Source organism: Pleurodeles waltl, chromosome 3_1 (assembly GCF_031143425.1).
Source record: "Pleurodeles waltl isolate 20211129_DDA chromosome 3_1, aPleWal1.hap1.20221129, whole genome shotgun sequence".
Lineage (NCBI taxonomy): Eukaryota > Metazoa > Chordata > Amphibia > Caudata > Salamandridae > Pleurodeles > Pleurodeles waltl.
In genome coordinates this window covers 1,309,907,195-1,309,925,699 of record NC_090440.1, presented here as the reverse complement: position 1 = coordinate 1,309,925,699, position 18,505 = coordinate 1,309,907,195, and the positions used below count along the sequence as shown (strand labels likewise).

The 18,505-nt window shown below is 41.5% G+C and overlaps 1 protein-coding gene across 2 annotated transcripts in view; it reads right to left on the bottom strand.

Moving 5' to 3' along the window:
- The window catches only part of ADCY5 (adenylate cyclase 5), a 1,737,221-nt gene that overhangs the window by 215,140 nt on the left and 1,503,576 nt on the right, over positions 1–18,505 (bottom strand). For both annotated transcript variants that reach the window (XM_069224661.1, XM_069224662.1), the window contains one exon: positions 6,771–6,797. In XM_069224661.1, the coding sequence (XP_069080762.1) occupies positions 6,771–6,797 (27 nt within the window). The remainder of the gene's footprint in view (positions 1–6,770; positions 6,798–18,505) is intronic.

The following is an 18,505-nucleotide window of genomic DNA, read 5'->3' as shown; positions in this document are numbered from 1 at the left end:
GGTCCAAAGAAAGTTGTGGTAGCCACAGATTTACCTGTAGACTGTCTACTAGGAAATGATTTGGAGACATCAGCTTGGTCAGATGTGGAGTTGGAGGCCCATGCACCAATGCTGGGCATCCCAGGGCATATTTTTGCTTTAACCAGGGCTCAGGCCAAAAAGCAAAAAGGACAGGGAAACTTGGATCCTGGAACAATGGACGAAGTACTCCCTAAAGCTAGGGCTAGTAGAAGTAAAGCACTTCCTACTATCCCTCCCTCTACAGTGGATTCTACTTCTGAGGAAGAAGAATTTCCACCCTGTGCAGAACCTACACCAGAGGAGCTGGAAGCACACACTGCTGAGCTTTTGGGTGAAGGGGGGCCTGCCAGGGAGGAGCTGAGTGTGGCACAGCAAACCTGTCCCACACTAGAGGGTCTAAGACAGCAAGCTGTCAAACAGGCTAATGGGGATGTCAGTGACTCTCACAGAGTTTACTGGGAGGACAACCTCTTGTACACTGAAGCAAGGGATCCTAAACCTGGAACTGCCAGGAGGTTAGTGATTCCTCAGGAGTACAGAAAGTTCCTCCTAACTCTAGCCCACGACATTCCCCTAGCTGGACATCTTGGGGTTCCCTTTGAAAGGGTAGGGGTTGACATAGTTGGCCCCCTTGACCCTCCTCCTGCTTCAGGCAATAGGTTTATCTTGGTGGTAGTGGACCATGCCACAAGATATCCTGAAGCAATTCCTTTAAGGACCACTACAGCACCTGCAGTGGCAAAGGCCCTCCTGGGAATATTTTCTAGGGTGGGCTTCCCAAAGGAAGTAGTATCAGACAGAGGAAGCAATTTCATGTCTGCTTACTTAAAGGCCATGTGGAAGGAGTGTGGTGTGACATACAAGCTCACCACACCCTATCATCCACAAACAAATGGACTGGTGGAGAGATTTAACAAAACTCTCAAAGGCATGATTATGGGTCTCCCTGAAAAAATCAGCAGGAGATGGGATATCCTGTTACCATGCCTCCTTTTTGCCTACAGGGAGGTACCCCAGAAAGGAGTGGGCTTCAGCCCCTTTGAACTCCTCTTTGGACACCCTGTTAGGGGTCCACTAACACTTGTCAAGGAGGGTTGGGAACAACCTTTAAAAGCTCCAAAGCAAGATATTGTGGATTATGTACTTGGCCTCAGATCAAGGATGGCTGAGTATATGAAAAAGGCCAGTAAAAACCTTCAGGCCAGCCAAGAGCTCCAAAAGCAATGGCATGACCAGAAGGCTGTTTTGGTTCAGTACAAACCAGGGCAGAAAGTGTGGGTCTTGGAGCCTGTGGCCCCAAGAGCACTCCAAGATAAATGGAGTGGACCCCACACAATTGTTGAGAAAAAGGGTGAAGTCACCTATTTAGTTGACTTAAGCACTGCCAGGAGTCCCCTTAGGGTGCTCCATGTCAACCGCCTGAAACCCTACTATGACAGGGCTGATCTCACCCTGCTCATGGCAACTGATGAGGGACAGGAAGAAGACAGTGATCCTCTACCTGATCTCTTCTCTTCCACAGAACAAGATGCTCTACTGGAAGGTGTAGTTTTGGCTGATTGTCTTACTGCTGAGCAGAAAGACCATTGCATAAATCTCCTGGGTCAGTTTTCTGAACTCTTCTCTACTGTGCCAGGTACCACTTCTTGGTGTGAGCAAACTATAGATACTGGAGACAGTTTACCTGTCAAAAGTAAGATCTATAGGCAGCCTGACCATGTCAGAGACTGCATAAAGCAAGAGGTGCAGAAAATGTTAGAACTGGGAGTGGTTGAGCACTCTGAAAGTCCATGGGCTTCTCCTGTGGTACTTGTACCAAAACCTCATTCCAAAGATGGAAAGAAGGAAATGTGGTTTTGTGTAGACTACAGAGGTCTCAACCAGGTAACCAAAACTGATGCTCACCCTATACCCAGGGCAGATGAGCTCATAGATACACTGGCATCTGCCAAGTATCTAAGCACTTTTGATTTGACTGCAGGGTATTGGTAGATCAAATTATCAGAAGATGCTAAACCTAAAACTGCATTTTCAACCATTGGAGGCCATTACCAGTTCACAGTAATGCCTTTTGGGTTGAAAAATGCACCTGCCACTTTTCAGAGGTTGGTGAACACAGTCCTGCAAGGGCTGGAAGCTTTTAGTGCAGCATATTTGGACGATATAGCTGTCTTTAGCTCCAGCTGGGATGATGACCTGGTCCACCTATGGAAAGTTTTGGAGGCCCTGCAAAAGGCAGGCCTCACTATCAAGGCTTCAAAGTGCCAGATAGGGCAGGGGAAGGTGGTTTATCTGGGACACCTTGTTGGTGGGGAACAGATTGCACCACTTCAGGGGAAAATCCAAACTATTATAGATTGGGTTCCCCCTACTACTCAGACTCAGGTGAGAGCCTTCCTAGGCCTCACTGGGTATTACAGGAGGTTCATTAAGAACTATGGCTCCATTGCAGCCCCTCTTAATGACCTCACATCCAAGAAAATGCCTAAAAAGGTATTATGGACAGCAAACTGTCAGAAAGCTTTTGAGGAGCTGAAGCAGGCCATGTGCTCTGCACCTGTCCTGAAAAGCCCTTGTTACTCTAAAAAATTCTATGTCCAGACTGATGCATCTGAATTAGGAGTAGGGGCAGTCCTATCACAACTTAATTCTGAGGGCCAGGATCAACCTGTTGCTTTTATTAGTAGGAGGTTGACCCCTAGAGAAAAGTGTTGGTCTGCCATTGAGAGGGAGGCCGTTGCTGTGGTCTGGGCACTGAAGAAGTTGAGGCCATACCTGTTTGGCACTCACATTGTTCAGACAAACCACAAACCTCTACTTTGGCTAAAACAAATGAAAGGTGAAAATCCTAAATTATTGAGGTGTTCCATATCCCTACAGGGAATGGACTATACAGTGGAACATAGACCTGGGAGTAGCCACTCCAATGCAGATGGACTCTCCAGATATTTCCACTTAGACAATGAAGACTCATCAGGTCATGGCTAGTCTTATTGTCCTTCGTTTGGGGGGGGTTGTGTAGGAAAGTACCATCTTGCCTGGCATGTTACCCCCATTTTTCACTGTATATATGTTGTTTTAGTTGTATGTGTCACTGGGACCCTGCCAGCCAGGGCCCCAGTGCTCATAAGTGTGCCCTGTATGTGTTCCCTGTGTAGTGACTAACTGTCTCACTGAGGCTCTGCTAATCAGAACCTCAGTGGTTATGCTCTCTCATTCCTTTCAAATTGTCACTAACAGGCTAGTGACCAATTTTACCAATTTACATTGGCTTACTGTAACACCCTTATAATCCCCTAGTATATGGTACTGAGGTACCCAGGGTATTGGGGTTCCAGGAGATCCCTATGGGCTGCAGCATTTCTTTTGCCACCCATAGGGAGCTCTGACAATTCTTACACAGGCCTGCCACTGCAGCCTGAGTGAAATAACATCCACGTTATTTCACAGCCATTTTACACTGCACTTAAGTAACTTATAAGTCGCCTATATGTCTAACCTTTACCTGGTAAAGGTTAGGTGCGAAGTTACTTAGTGTGAGGGCACCCTGGCACTAGCCAAGGTGCCCCCCACATTGTTCAGGGCCAATTCCCCAGACTTTGTGAGTGCGGGGACACCATTACACGCGTGCACTACATATAGGTCACTACCTATATGTAGCTTCACAATGGTAACTCCGAATATGGCCATGTAACATGTCTATGATCATGGAATTGCCCCCTCTATGCCATCCTGGCATAGTTGGCACAATCCCATGATCCCATTGGTCTGTAGCACAGACCCTGGTACTGCCAAACTGCCTTTCCTGGGGTTTCACTGCAGCTGCTGCTGCTGCCAACCCCTCAGACAGGCTTCTGCCCTCCTGGGGTCCAGCCAGGCCTGGCCCAGGATGGCAGAACAAAGGACTTCCTCTGAGAGAGGGTGTTACACCCTCTCCCTTTGGAAAATGGTGTTAAGGCAGGGGAGGAGTAGCCTCCCCCAGCCTCTGGAAATGCTTTCATGGCCACACATGGTGCCCATTTCTGCATAAGCCAGTCTACACCGGTTCAGGGACCCCTTAGCCCTGCTCTGGCGCGAAACTGGACAAAGGAAAGGGGAGTGACCACTCCCCTGACCTGTACCTCCCCTGGGAGGTGCCCAGAGCTCCTCCAGTGTGCTCCAGACCTCTGCCATCTTGGAAACAGAGGTGCTGCTGGCACACTGGACTGCTCTGAGTGGCCAGTGCCATCAGGTGACGTCAGAGACTCCTTCTGATAGGCTCCTTCAGGTGTTGCTAGCCTATCCTCTCTCCTAGGTAGCCAAACCCTCGACGGAATCGTCCCCCTGCAACCGCAGGCACCAAAGAACTACATCACCGGTCCCTTGGGTCTCCTCTCAGCACGACGAGCGAGGTCCCTTGAATCCAGCAACTCTGTCCAAGTGACTCCCACAGTCCAGTGACTCTTCAGTCCAAGTTTGGTGGAGGTAAGTCCTTGCCTCCCCACACCAGACTGCATTGCTGGGAACCGCGACTTTTGCAGCTACTCCGGCCTCCGTGCACTTCTGGCGGAAATCCTTTGTGCACAGTCCAGCCTGGGTCCACGGCACTCTAACCTGCATTGCACAAGCTCCTTAGTTGTTCTCCGGCGACGTGGGACTCCTTTGTGCGACTTCGGGTGAGCACCGTTTCACGCATCCTCGTAGTGCCTGTTTCTGGCACTTCTGCGGGTGCTGCCTGCTGCAGAGAGGGCTCCTTGTCTTGCTCGACGCCCCCTCTGTCCCCTGACGCAATTGGCGACATCCTGGTCCCTCCTGGGCCACAGCAGCATCCAAAAACCCTTACCGCACGATTTGCAGCTAGCAAGGCTTGTTGGCGGTCTTTCGGCGGGAAAACACTTCTGCACGACTCTCCACGGCGTGAGGGATTTGTCCTCCAATGGGGAAGTCTCTAGCCCTTGTCGTTCCTGCAGAAACCTAAGCTTCTACTGTCCAGTAGCAGCTTCTTTGCACCCACAGCTGGCATTTCCTGGGCATCTGCCCATCTCCGACTTGCTTGTGACTTTTGGACTTGGTCCCCTTGTTCCACAGGTACCCTCGACTGGAAATCCATCGTTGTTGCATTGCTGGTTTGTGTCTTTCCTGCAGAATTCCCCTATCACGACTTCTATGTCCTTTGGGGAACTTTAGCGCACTTTGCACTCACTTTTCAGGGTCTTGGGGTGGGCTATTTTTCTAACCCTTACTATTTTCTAATAGTCCCAGCGACCCTCTACAAGGTCACATAGGTTTGGGGTCCATTCGTGATTCGCATTCCACTTTTGAAGTATATGGTTTGTGTTGCCCCTATCCCTATGTGTCTCCATTGCATCCTATTGTAACTATACATTGTTTGCACTGTTTTCTAATACTATTACTGCATATTTTGGTATTGTGTACATATATCTTGTGTATATTTGCTATCCTCATACTGAGGGTACACTCTGAGATACTTTGGCATATTGTCATAAAAATAAAGTACCTTTATTTTTAGTATATCTGTGAATTGTGTTTTCTTATGATATTGTGCATATGACACTAAGTGGTACTGTAGGAGCTTCACTCGTCTCCTATTTCAGCCTAAGCTGCTCTGCTAAGCTACCATTATCTATCAGCCTATGCTGCTAGACACCCTATACACTAATAAGGGATAACTGGGCCTGGTGCAAGGTGCAAGTACCCCTTGGTACTCACTACAAGCCAGTCCAGCCTCCTACAGTGTGTCCTAAGGAAACTTGCAGTACTTTACTCCTGCTTTTCTGGGCTCTAGGGTGGGGTAATGTACTTACCTTTACTGTATTCTTACTCTCACAGCAATTCTGTACACACTACACTTGACTAGGGGGGAATTTGTGATTTGCATTCCACTTTCTTATTATATGGTTGGTATTGCCCCTAGACCTATTTTTTCCCATTGCATTCTATAGCATTTCCTATTGTTTGCACTATCCTATGTCTAATTACTTGCCTTATTTGGTGTCTAGTGTATATATTGTGTATAATACTTGCCTCCAGAAGGAGTATTGCCTCTATGATATTTTTGGTACTGTGTCACACAAATAAATACTTTTATTTTGGTAACACTAAGTATTGTCTTTACTTGTGTATAAGTACTGTGTAACTATAAGTGGTATTGCATGAGCTTTGCATGTCTCCTAGTCCAGTCTAAGCTTTTCTGCTATAGGTATATCTATCAGCCTAAGCTGCTAGAACACTACTAAATTTCACTAATGAGGGATAACTGGTCCTGGTATAAGGTGTAAGTACCCAAGGTACCCACTACAAACCAGGCCAGCCTCCTACAGAGATGCATAGCATTTTCCCCAGAGAAATACAATCATTTTTCTTTTTTAAACAAGATAATTTTTTCGGAAGGATATATGTCTTGTGGCTAAATAGTTGGTGTTGAAATATGTCATAGAACCGGTCCCACATCAGGTACGTTTGACACCCCGGAATATTTTTTGCAGTTTTATATAGCGTGAACTTGGCCTGGGCCCATTAAAGAGATTTACAAGAAAAGCAGACGTTTAGTACTAGAGAACCAGACATTACACTTTTTTAGGGCACAAGGAGGTTAAGTGTTTTGCCTAAAATTACAGAACGTCGAGGTGAGGCTCTAACTGCAACATAGCCCCCCAGTTCTGTAATCGGCAGCTCTAGCTGCTAGATCACATCTCATAGCACTAACCAAAGTGTGACATAGAATGTTTTAAGCAGATGTAGCAACTCACCAGGGCACTGTTCCGTTAGAGGATTCCCTGGAAAACATAAAGAAGACACTTTAACATATGTCATATATATATATATATATAAATATATATACACCTTAAACAGTAGATAAACAGTACTTCAAAATAAAACAAACCCATGTAAAAGTGACCTTTTCTCACAGTACTGAAGTTTAAACATTTGCTGATCAAGGTTTTTAAAACTGTGTTAGTTTCTGTTGCTTCAGTTTCTTCGTTGCCACAGAGGCCAGGCTAGCAAGGGCAGTGGGATGGCTATCAAAAGACAAGTCAGGAGTAGCAACTGCTATGCCAGCCTATCCTTGTGCATGAGACATGGCCCTCAAGGCCTAAAGCCTTTTACATAACTTCCCAGTGTCAGTAACTATCTCATATGAGATGGCCAGTTATGGCACAAATCCCAACAGTCTGGTAATTTGCCTTTGTTCACATTAAATATGTTCAAAGATTGACAGTCCCATGGACCCAGGGAGTGTTGTTCTTGGAAAGTAGCCAAGACCCAACATCAGAAAATCTATACAAACTCTCACAAAGCTCTGTCAGCTGTCACCTACTTTTTGATCTTATGTATCAATTTTTTTATGAGTCATGAGAAAATTATGATGCACTAGTGTAAAATTATTTTACCCCAACAATATACAATTATCAACTAGAAGTGTAATTAGATAGAGATGTAGAAGTAATAAAAGGTTCACAATAATTGTGGTTACATAACTTGAGACAGTGCCCTAGTTTTGCTAGTTTCTCTCAGGCCTTTCTAAAGCTCCTGGGAACTTTTTGCAGTGTCCCTTTTTATTTTGTAATCCATGGAACACCTCGTAAATATTAAAAAAAAATTAATTGAGGAACAAAACATATTTGGCGCCAATGATGGTATGGTAGCAGTAGTAAGAAGGGATACCTCTCCTCATCAAATGGAAAGTGACAGTTGTCTTGTCCCCTCGGAAATGATGTCACATCCATTACTGGGACTTCCGGTGCCCCTGAGAGCCCACCCCGGAATGGACATAGGTGTAGGGGGTGTCACGTGGGTTTTGACATCATGGGATCACGTGTTAGTCATGTGCCAGGGTCCTAGCCCATTTCTAGGTCTATGGGCTGAGTAAAATGAGGGCCATGCTGGTGTGCAACCTGTTTCTGAGCCTAAGAGTACAAGTCTGGACATGTCAGACATTCAGGACCAAGTGGCTGCTTGGGGGCCTCCTCACGGGGCTGTTCATTGGGAATGTAAGGCAAAACCTCCACACTGCTGGGTAATCCAAAAAGAGGGGCTTGGCAAATGTTGCTTTTGTTAGAGCCAGCCAATCAATTTAGAAATGTAAACATAAAACAGATGCTTGCTCCAAAATTCCCAGGAATAGGACATAAAGGTGTTCAGGAGATCTCAAAGTATAAAGTGAACTGGCAATTTAAAAAAAAAAGTTTTGAAATACAGAAGACAAGCAGTGCAAACCTAAAACAGATGTAGCCTTAAGTGTTCACAGGCCAGGGTTCAAAGGTGTTCAGCAGATGTCAAAGTATAAAGTGACAAGGCAATTTAAAAAAGTTTTGAAATAGACAGAAGACAAGAAATACAAATCTGAAACAGATGTATACCCCAGGACCTTCCAGGACAGCCATCAAAGGGGTCTCAGTAGAGGTTAAAATATAAACTGACCTTGCAATTAAACGTTTGAAACAAACAGTGGATAGGCAATGCCTCCTTAAAACAGATGTCTGTTTCAAAGCCTCAACCAAAACAAAGCCTAGGCATAATTAGCACAAGGAGGCTGGTATAAAAGCCCCCACATTCACAGACCTCTTTTTTACTGAACTACATATTTGAAGTTTGCGTGGAGCTGGTACAATCAGGACCTTAAGGCTAAAAACATGAAGGGCAGAATACAGACTGGTGATGCTAACCCTCTTCTACTTAAGATCTGTAATGATGTGTTGCATATATGTTCTTTTGTAGTTCAAGCTAGACGTTACGCCCACAGCCTTTCCAATGATGTACCATGAGAGCATAACGCTGATGTTTTTACTCAGAGTTATCAGAGATATATGTTTATAAGGTGTTGAAACAGTTGTTTAATTTGTAGAGGGGTACAGTGTGTTTAAAGGTGCAAAAACATTGGTCCTGGTAAAAATAGAAGTGTCTAAATTTATAGGACAATATAATGATTAAATGTTTTTTAATATTGTAATCCTTAGCTATGTAGTTTAGGCCCACACAATTTTATTACTCTGTTGTCTTTATAAAATAGGTTTATCACACCATGTAAAAATAAAGTGGGGTGTAAATTGAGGAAATATGGCGCTCGGGTGCAATCTACCCTATGTAAATGACGGGGAACCTCATAAGGGAAACACCCTACCCTCGGAGCTAGACGCCCATGGAAGTTTTCAGTATGTGTTTTTGCATTGTTAGTTTCATAAGTTATTGCTAAACATAGCTACCCAGTGCGGCTCGCGCCACTCAATCCACATCATCACGAGCCCTAAAGCAGACACTGCTAATAACCTTATAAAAACATACATGGTGTGATAAAAAAAAAAATTGCACAACGAGGGTCCCCTCTTATAAAAAAGAAGAATTTTTTTTGAAGTAAACAATTAACATAGAAAATTAATTCGATATATCAGTCCATTCACACCAAATTGGTCCTGGAGTCAACCACTAAAATCAAACGATGAGTTCAAAGTTTATTCAGAATCTGATTTCCATTCGACAGTCTGAAATCCACAGGATTTTATGCTTCCAGCCAACACGTGTTTCGTCTTGGGAAATATTTATATCCCTTACGACTTCTTCAGGGCTAGATATCATAAAATAAAATAAAATACAATAATTTAGTTAAAACCAAAATGCTCAATCGTCAAATCAATAGTAAGTGTAAATTATAGCCCAAGGGAGGTGAAATCTTAATATTAAATCCACCTGGAATAAGTGAGAAAAGAGTGAATCAAAATCCACATCTAAAAAAGTCTTCAATAAAAACTAATAACCAATATGTCAATAATAGCCTCCAACATGCTATATAAAAGTGAAAAACCATCCTCATTGAAAACCTAACAGATAGCTGCATGCCACCCAAAAGTGCAAAAAAAAAAAAATATTGTCACCAATCCAAATAATATAATATCAAAATACCTTGTTTGTTAATCTCTATTCAAAAAACAGTCAGTGATGAAATCTACTCAAATCCAACTGTGCTTCACAACACAAATAGTATTCCAATGCAAAATCCGATCCACTGTCAGAAAAAATAATAAAGAATAAATACATTTCAGCATGCCAATATTATGTAAAATGAATATGTAATGCGTGGGTATTATATGCCCTAACAAAAAAAAGAAAAATCAGTAAGAGATTTACCGAGGTTCTGCTATTATGGTTAGGCAGTAATTAGTTTAATGCCACATCAAACAAGATTACAACCTTTGTCACTCAGAATAACAGCTTCATGTAGGCTAAATAGTAACCTAATGATCACAACTTGAATAGAAACAATTCCATCAAAAAACTCACGCCGTAGCTCAATAACTTCTCATATTATGGCAAGCTGCGTCTCCAAGAATGGACGCATAGCGAGTGCGCTCCTCGCGCGTATCCGAACCGGGAAGTAAATACACTTCCGGGTTCCCCGACCCATGCAAGGGTAATGAACACAGAAAACGGACAGCAGACACACTATGAATTGAAACGGGTATCTCATAAAAAGCCCGATTATGCTTAACAAGGAATGTGTTCTTGTGGGTAAATAGTATGCCAATAACAGACTCATTATAACCAAGCATACAAATATTGCTCCGATCATCCAATCCATTCCACGACGTCAATGCTGCAACTAGAATTGAAAAATTGCAAATTGGAGGTGTATTCCTATAGCAGGCCTATGGATATCTAAGGAGAGACAATAGCCCCTCAAAATTTCAAGATCTTCAAGTACAAGAACTAATACAGTAAATAGTAAGGGAACCAACTGTTACTTACAATAGCACAAAAATGATTTACTACTCGGTAAAACTAAGCTTACTAACAACCCAAGCATTCTAATAAATAAGATTTGAAGGGAAAACAGTATGCAAGAGTGAAATTGAAGCTCCCATGTTTATCTTAAAACTAAGACGTTTGAGAATCTTGGTTGTTAACTCACGAGAGCAAAGGTAACATACACATTACACAGTAGTGAGCTGAAACACAAAGTTTACATACATATATACAATGTATAATACAATTATGCTGTAAACTTAAAAGAGCCATGATTTAATCTCCCAGAAAGAATTCCAACTCTCTATCGGAATTCAATCCTGCCTCTACGGCCCTGAATCTCATAATCCATAATGCTTCCTGTCTGCGTAGACGTAGTTCTCTATTACCCCATCTGGGGTCACGGGGGATATGCTCAAGTCCAAAAAATTTAAAACTTTTCTGAGTTGGTTGTGCCTCGCAAGATACCATATGTGCCACTAAGGGATATCTCATATCAACATTCTTAAGTGCCCGAACATGTTCTCCTATTCTAATTCTAAGTGGTCGTATGGTACTCCCAACATAAATTCTAGTGCATTTGCAGCGTATTATATATACCACAAAATTAGAATTACAATCTATAGTGGAATAGATTACAAATAACTTGCCATCATGAGAAAATTCCTGCACCTTATGACATGCACAACGGCAAACCCCGCAAAAACCACATTTGAAAAAACCTGCACCTCTTTGTGATAACCAAGTTTTATTAGGGGAGATGGTGGTAAAACTGGGACTCAAAATACTTCTAAGAGTTCTGCCTTTGCGAAATGATGTAACAACTCCTCTAGTCACCACATCCTTTAATAATTCATCCTGCATTAATAACTTCCAATGTATGTTCATATATTTTTTCAAGATCAAGGAAGCCTCATTGAAATCTGTTACGAACCTAACCACATTAGAAACCTCCTCCTTCTCATTATGCACTTTAAGTTTCAAAGTTTAATTTCTATCCAAATACCTAGCTCTATGTCGGGCTTTTTAAAAAATCTTATGAGAGTAACCACGTGCCGCAAACCTCCTTTACATATCATTTATTTGGGCAACAAATTCATCATCCAGGCTACAATTACGTCGTGCCCTCATGAATTCTCCAAAGGGAATTGATGCCACCTGATGTCTGGGGTTATCACTTTTAGCATGCAGAATAGAATTGCAGGCAGTTGCCTTACAAAAAAGTCTACTGTGTATTTTATCATTAGAAATCAAAAGTTCTACGTCCAAAAATTCAATCTTGAGAGCACTAAATTGAAAAGTAAATCTAATATTCATATTGTTAGAGTTTATGAAACTACAAAATTCGATGAGTTTCTCCTCACCTCCTGTCCAAATCATTAAACAGTCGTCTATATAGCGACCCCCAAACAAAATAAATGTTTGCCAGGCAGCAGCATCCGGGCCCCAAATCCATGTGTGTTCAAACCATCCCATGAACAAGTTCGCATAGGATGGAGAGAATTTGGAGCCCATTGCCACACCTTGTTTTTGTCTAAACCACATATTGTTGAACATGAAAAAGTTGTTAGTAGTTATCATATCGATCATATCCAGTAGCATCTTAGTATGATCCCATAAGTTTGCTGATCTCTTATACAGAAAGAATTTTAAGGCTTCTAAGCCTAAGTCATGTTTAATACAAGTATACAAAGATACCACGTCTAAAGTTACCAAAAGCATGTTGCTTTCCCACTCCACATCGCTAAGAATACTAAAGATATGCGTGGTATCTCTAATAAAGGAAGGAAGATTATGAACCGGTGGTTGCAAGAAACAGTCAACAAATTCTGAAAGCCTTTCCGTGGGACCAAGAATACCCGAAACAATGGTTCTCCCCGGTGGGAAAGGCAAACCTTTATGTATTTTAGGTAAGGTATACAAATTCAAACTTAAAAATTATTTTCAATTTAATTCCTCCGTTGATACAAGTTCTGAGGCAACTGGTTCTTCCCTGAGTACGCTGTCTATTGAGGATGTTCATGACACAGCTATTTTAATATCTTTAGCTAAAAGAGACGAAGATCCTAACATCACTGCTAGAATTGTAAATGATCTAGATGTGATTTCTAACAGAAGTGTTTCTAGTGGTTTAAAAAAGAAATCCAGGTGGACTCCGAGATCTTTAGGCTCTAACTCTTTAGACAAGTTTTTTGACTTGGTATGCAAGGATTACGACAACTATTTAGCCAAGAACAAGTATCGTCATTCTTCAATTAATTTGAATTTAGAGGAATTAGCTGCATTACAGGAACTTAAACTCAATAAAGACATTATTATCAGACAAGCTGATAAAGGTGGAAATGTGGTCATCATGGATAAGGTGGACTATGACAATGAGATTCTGTCACAACTTAATGATTTGTCCTGTTTATGAGAAGATATCACATAATCCCATCTCAAACCTTGTACTAGTGATCAATAACAAATTAGCGGTGTGGCACCAACAGGGGTTACTTAATAAAGATTAATATTTGTATTTGAAGGTACACCATCCTCGACATCCTTGTTTGTATACCTTACCTAAAATACATAAAGGTTTGCCTTTCCCACCGGGGAGACCCATTGTTTCGGGTATTCTTGGTCCCACGGAAAGGCTTTCAGAATTTGTTGACTGTTTCTTGCAACCACTGGTTCATAATCTTCCTTCCTTTATTAGAGATACCACGCATATCCTTAGTATTCTTAGCGATGTGGAGTGGGAAAGCAACATGCTTTTGGTAACTTTAGACGTGGTATCTTTGTATACTTGTATTAAACATGACTTAGGCTTAGAAGCCTTAAAATTCTTTCTGTATAAGAGATCAGCAAACTTATGGGATCATACTAAGATGCTACTGGATATGATCGATATGATAACTACTAACAACTTTTTCATGTTCAACAATATGTGGTTTAGACAAAAACAAGGTGTGGCAATGGGCTCCAAATTCTCTCCATCCTATGCGAACTTGTTCATGGGATGGTTTGAACACACATGGATTTGGGGCCCGGATGTCGCTGCCTGGCAAACATTTATTTTGTTTTGGGGTCGCTATATAGACGACTGTTTAATGATTTGGACAGGAGGTGAGGAGAAACTCATCGAATTTTGTAGTTTCATAAACTCTAACAATATGAATATTAGATTTACTTTTCAATTTAGTGCTGTCAAGATTGAATTTTTGGACGTAGAACTTTTTATTTCTAATGATAAAATACACAGTAGACTTTTTCGTAAGGCAACTGCCTGCAATTCTATTCTGCATGCTAAAAGTGATAACCCCAGACATCAGGTGGCATCAATTCCCTTTGGAGAATTTATGAGGGCACAACGTAATTGTAGCCTGGATGATGAATTTGTTGCCCAAATAAATGATATGGAAAGGAGGTTTGCGGCACGTGGTTACTCTCATAAGATTTTTTAAAAAGCCCGACATAGAGCTAGGTATTTGGATAGAAATGAAACTTTTAAACTTAAAGTGCATAATGAGAAGGAGGCGGTTTCTAATGTGGTTAGGTTTGTAACAGATTTCAATGAGGCTTCCTTGATCTTGAAAAAATATATGAACAAACATTGGAAGTTATTAATGCAGGATGAATTATTAAAGGATGTGGTGACTGGAGGAGTTGTTACATCATTTCGCAAAGGCAGAACTCTTAGAAGTATTTTGAGTCCCAGTTTTACCACCATCTCCCCTAATAAAACTTGGTTATCACAAAGAGGTGCAGGTTTTTTCAAATGTGGTTTTTGCGGGGTTTGCCATTGGGCATGTCATAAGGTGCAGGAATTTTCTCATGATGGCAAGTTATTTGTAATCTATTCCACTATAGATTGTAATTCTAATTTTGTGGTATATATAATACGCTGCAAATTCACTAGAATTTATGTTGGGAGTACCATACGACCACTTAGAATTAGAATAGGAGAACATGTTCGGGCACTTAAGAATGTTGATATGAGATATCCCTTAGTGGCACATATGGTATCTTGCGAGGCACAACCAACTCAGAAAAGTTTTGAATTTTTTGGACTTGAGCATATCCCCCGTAACCCCAGAGGGGGTAATAGAGAACTACGTCTACGCAGACAGGAAGCATTATGGATTATGAGATTAAGGGCCGCAGAGGCAGGATTGAATTCCGATAGAGAGTTGGAATTCTTTCTGGGAGATTAAATCATGGCTCTTTTAAATTTACAGCATAATTGTATTATACATTGTATATATGAATGTAAACTTTGTGTTTCAGCTCACTACTGTGTAATGTGTATGTTACCTTTGCTCTCGTGAGTTAACAACCAAGATTCTCAAATGTCTTAGTTTTAAGATAAACATAGGAGCTTAAATTTCACTCTTGCATACTGTTTTCCCTTCAAATCTTATTTATTAGAATGCTTGGGTTGTTAGTAAGCTTAGTTTTACCGAGTAGTAAATAATTTTTGTGCTATTGTAAGTAACAGTTGGTTCCCTTACTGTTTACTGTATTAGTTCTTGTACTTGAAGATCTTGAAATTTTGAGGGGCTATTGTCTCTCCTTAGATATCCATAGGCCTGCTATAGGAATACACTTCCAATTTGCAATTTTTCAATTCTAGTTGCAGCATTGACGTCGTGGAATGAATTGGATGATCGGAGCAATATTTGTATGCTTGGTTATAAAGAGTCTGTTATTGGCATACTATTTACCCACAAGAACACATTCCTTGTTAAGCATAATCGGTCTTTTTATGAGATACCCGTTTCAATTCTTAGTGTGTCTGCTGTCCGTTTTCTGTGTTCATTACCCTTGCATGGGTCGGGGAACCCGGAAGTGTATTTACTTCCGGGTTCGGATACGCGCGAGGAGCGCACTCGCTATGCGTCCGTACTTGGAGACGCAGCTTGCCATAATATGAGAAGTTATTGAGCTACGGGGTGAGTTTTTTGATGGAATTGTTTCTATTCAAGTTTTGATCATTAGGTTACTATTTAGCCTACACGAAGCTGTTATTCTGAGTGACAAAGGTTGTAACCTTGTTTGATGTGGCATTAAACTAATTACTGCCTAACCATAATAGCAGAACCTCGGTAAATCTCTTACTGATTTTTCTTTTTCTTGTTAGGGCATATAATACCCATGCATTACATGTTCATTTTACATAATATTGGCATGCTGAAATGTATTTATTCTTTATTATTTTTTCTGACAGTGGATTGGATTTTGCATTGGAATACTATTTGTGTTGTGAAGCACAGTTGGATTTGAGTAGATTTCATCACTGACTGTTTTTTGAATAGAGATTAACAAACAAGGTATTTTGATATTATATTATTTGGATTGGTGGCAATATTTTTATTTTTTTTGCACTTTTGGGTGGCATGCAGCTATCTGTTAGGTTTTCAATGAGGATGGTTTTTCACTTTTATATAGCATGTTGGAGGCTATTATTGACATATTGGTTATTAGTTTTTATTGAAGACTTTTTTAGATGTGGATTTTGATTCACTCTTTTCTCACTTATTCCAGGTGGATTTAATATTAAGATTTCACCTCCCTTGGGCTATAATTTACACTTACTACTGATTTGACGATTGAGCATTTTGGTTTTAACTCAATTATTGTATTTTATTTTATTTTATGATATCTAGCCCTGAAGAAGTCGTAAGGGATATAAATATTTCCCAAGACGAAACACGTGTTGGCTGGAAGCATAAAATCCTGTGATTTTATTGGTTGACTCCAGGACCAATTTGGTGTGACATGGACTGATATATCGAATTAATTTTCTATGTTAATTGTTTACTTCAAAAAAAATTATTCTTTTTTTATAAGAGGGGACCCTCGTTGTGCAATTTTTTTTTTATCACACCATGTATGTTTTTAAAAGGTTATTAGCAGTGTCTGCTTTAGGGCTCGTGATGATGTGGATTGAGTGGCGCAAGCCGCACTGGGTAGCTATGTTTAGCAATAACTTATGAAACTAACAATGCAAAAACACATACTGAAAACTTCCATGGGCGTCTAGCCTTCAGGAAGAATTTATAATGTTGTGATACCGCTTGTAATTAATGTTTATGCTACAGAGAGAGAGAAAAGGGTGCTATGTCTAGAGGCAGCTTTGACTGGTTATAAAGTAGCACCAAGGGTTAACATGCAAGCTGCAAAGAACAGAACTATATGTTTATAGGGCTAGTGGTGTGGATTAGTAAAGCTAGCCCTAACTGTGCATCTGTAGTGGCGGGCTGAGGACACATGTTGCACACGGCATGTGTCCTCAGCCACCCATTGCAAAAGTGTTGTTAGGGCAGGGTCCCCAACCCCTGCCCTAACTGTGCATATGTAAAGGAGGCAGGGGACCCAGACTGTACCCAGTCTCCATCACAAAAGTTTGTTAGGGCAGGGTCCCCAACCCCTGCCTTAACTGTGCATATGTAAATGAGGTGGGGACCCGGACCAGGCGTCTCCATTACAAAAGTATTGTTAGGGCCGGGTCCCCAACCCGGGCCATAACTGTGCATATATACACAAGGCCGGGGACCCGGGCTGCCCGGGCCGGGTCCCCAGCCTTCATTACAACAGTTTTGTTAGGGCCGGGGCCCCAGCCCTAATTGGGCATTTGTAATGGATGCTGGGGACCCAGGACCGCACACGGACCGGGTTCCCAGCCTCCATTACAAAAGTTGTAGTTAGAGCCGAGGCCGAGGTCCCAGCCCTACCAATACTTTTGTAATAGAGGCCGGGGACCCGGACCGCTCGCGGTCCTCGGCCCTAACTATGCATTTGAAATGGCGACCAGGGACCCGACCTGTGCGCAGCCGGGTTCCCGGCCACCATTACAAATGTGTTGTTAGAGAGGAGCCCCGGCCCTAACTACGCATTTGTAATGGGTGCTGAGGACCCGACTATATATATATATGCTTGTTTTTCAAATTGTTATGTGGTATCTGTTATGGTGTTTTATAATTATGAGGTGGCATATTACAAGGACTATAAATTACATAGTATTGTGTGTAAATAAGGTTTTGAAGGTTCTGGAGCCACATAAATATTGTCCTATTGAAAGTGTCCTACATCTCATGTTATGCATCAGCACCACCAGGTGTTTTATTTATTTATTTATTTTGGATAAACAGCTAGGTTGTTTGAGAAATGTGAACAAGAGGCTTTTTTCTGTATTGTACTTTCAGGACCTATGTATGGATTGCGAGGATACTTAACAGCTAGCATCATGAGTGAGAATGCTTAAGATGAAAATCTTGAGTGTGACATATGTATTGGCGTACACTTCTAAAAGTGTGTGTATTCTCTGATAATTAATAAGTCTTACAGTCGTGAGGATTGGTAACGCTTCAACTAATATTTATCTGTGTGGCTACCTTGCAATTATGAATGTTGCATAAAAAACATTAGGGGCTAAAAGTCCTCTTTGTCTCTTCTGTACCTAGGATCCCCAAGAGCTAACGCTGTCCCCAGAGGAAATAGATGCCTTGCAACAAGGTATATGTATCTAGAGATTTATAGGTCAGAGATCCGTGTCCTCATCTGTCCTAAACAAAGATGTCTTGATTGTTTTTTTTTTTTTTTTTTGCTATTTATTTTTTGCCATTAATGGTTTTCTATGTGTTTGTGTGTTTTTACAGGTTATGATGCAGAACTACTGCTGATGATTGGGGCTCTACAACAAATCCTCCAGACTCAAGATGATCCAAGCACAATGTCTTGATGCAGCTTTTGAGGGTAAATAAAA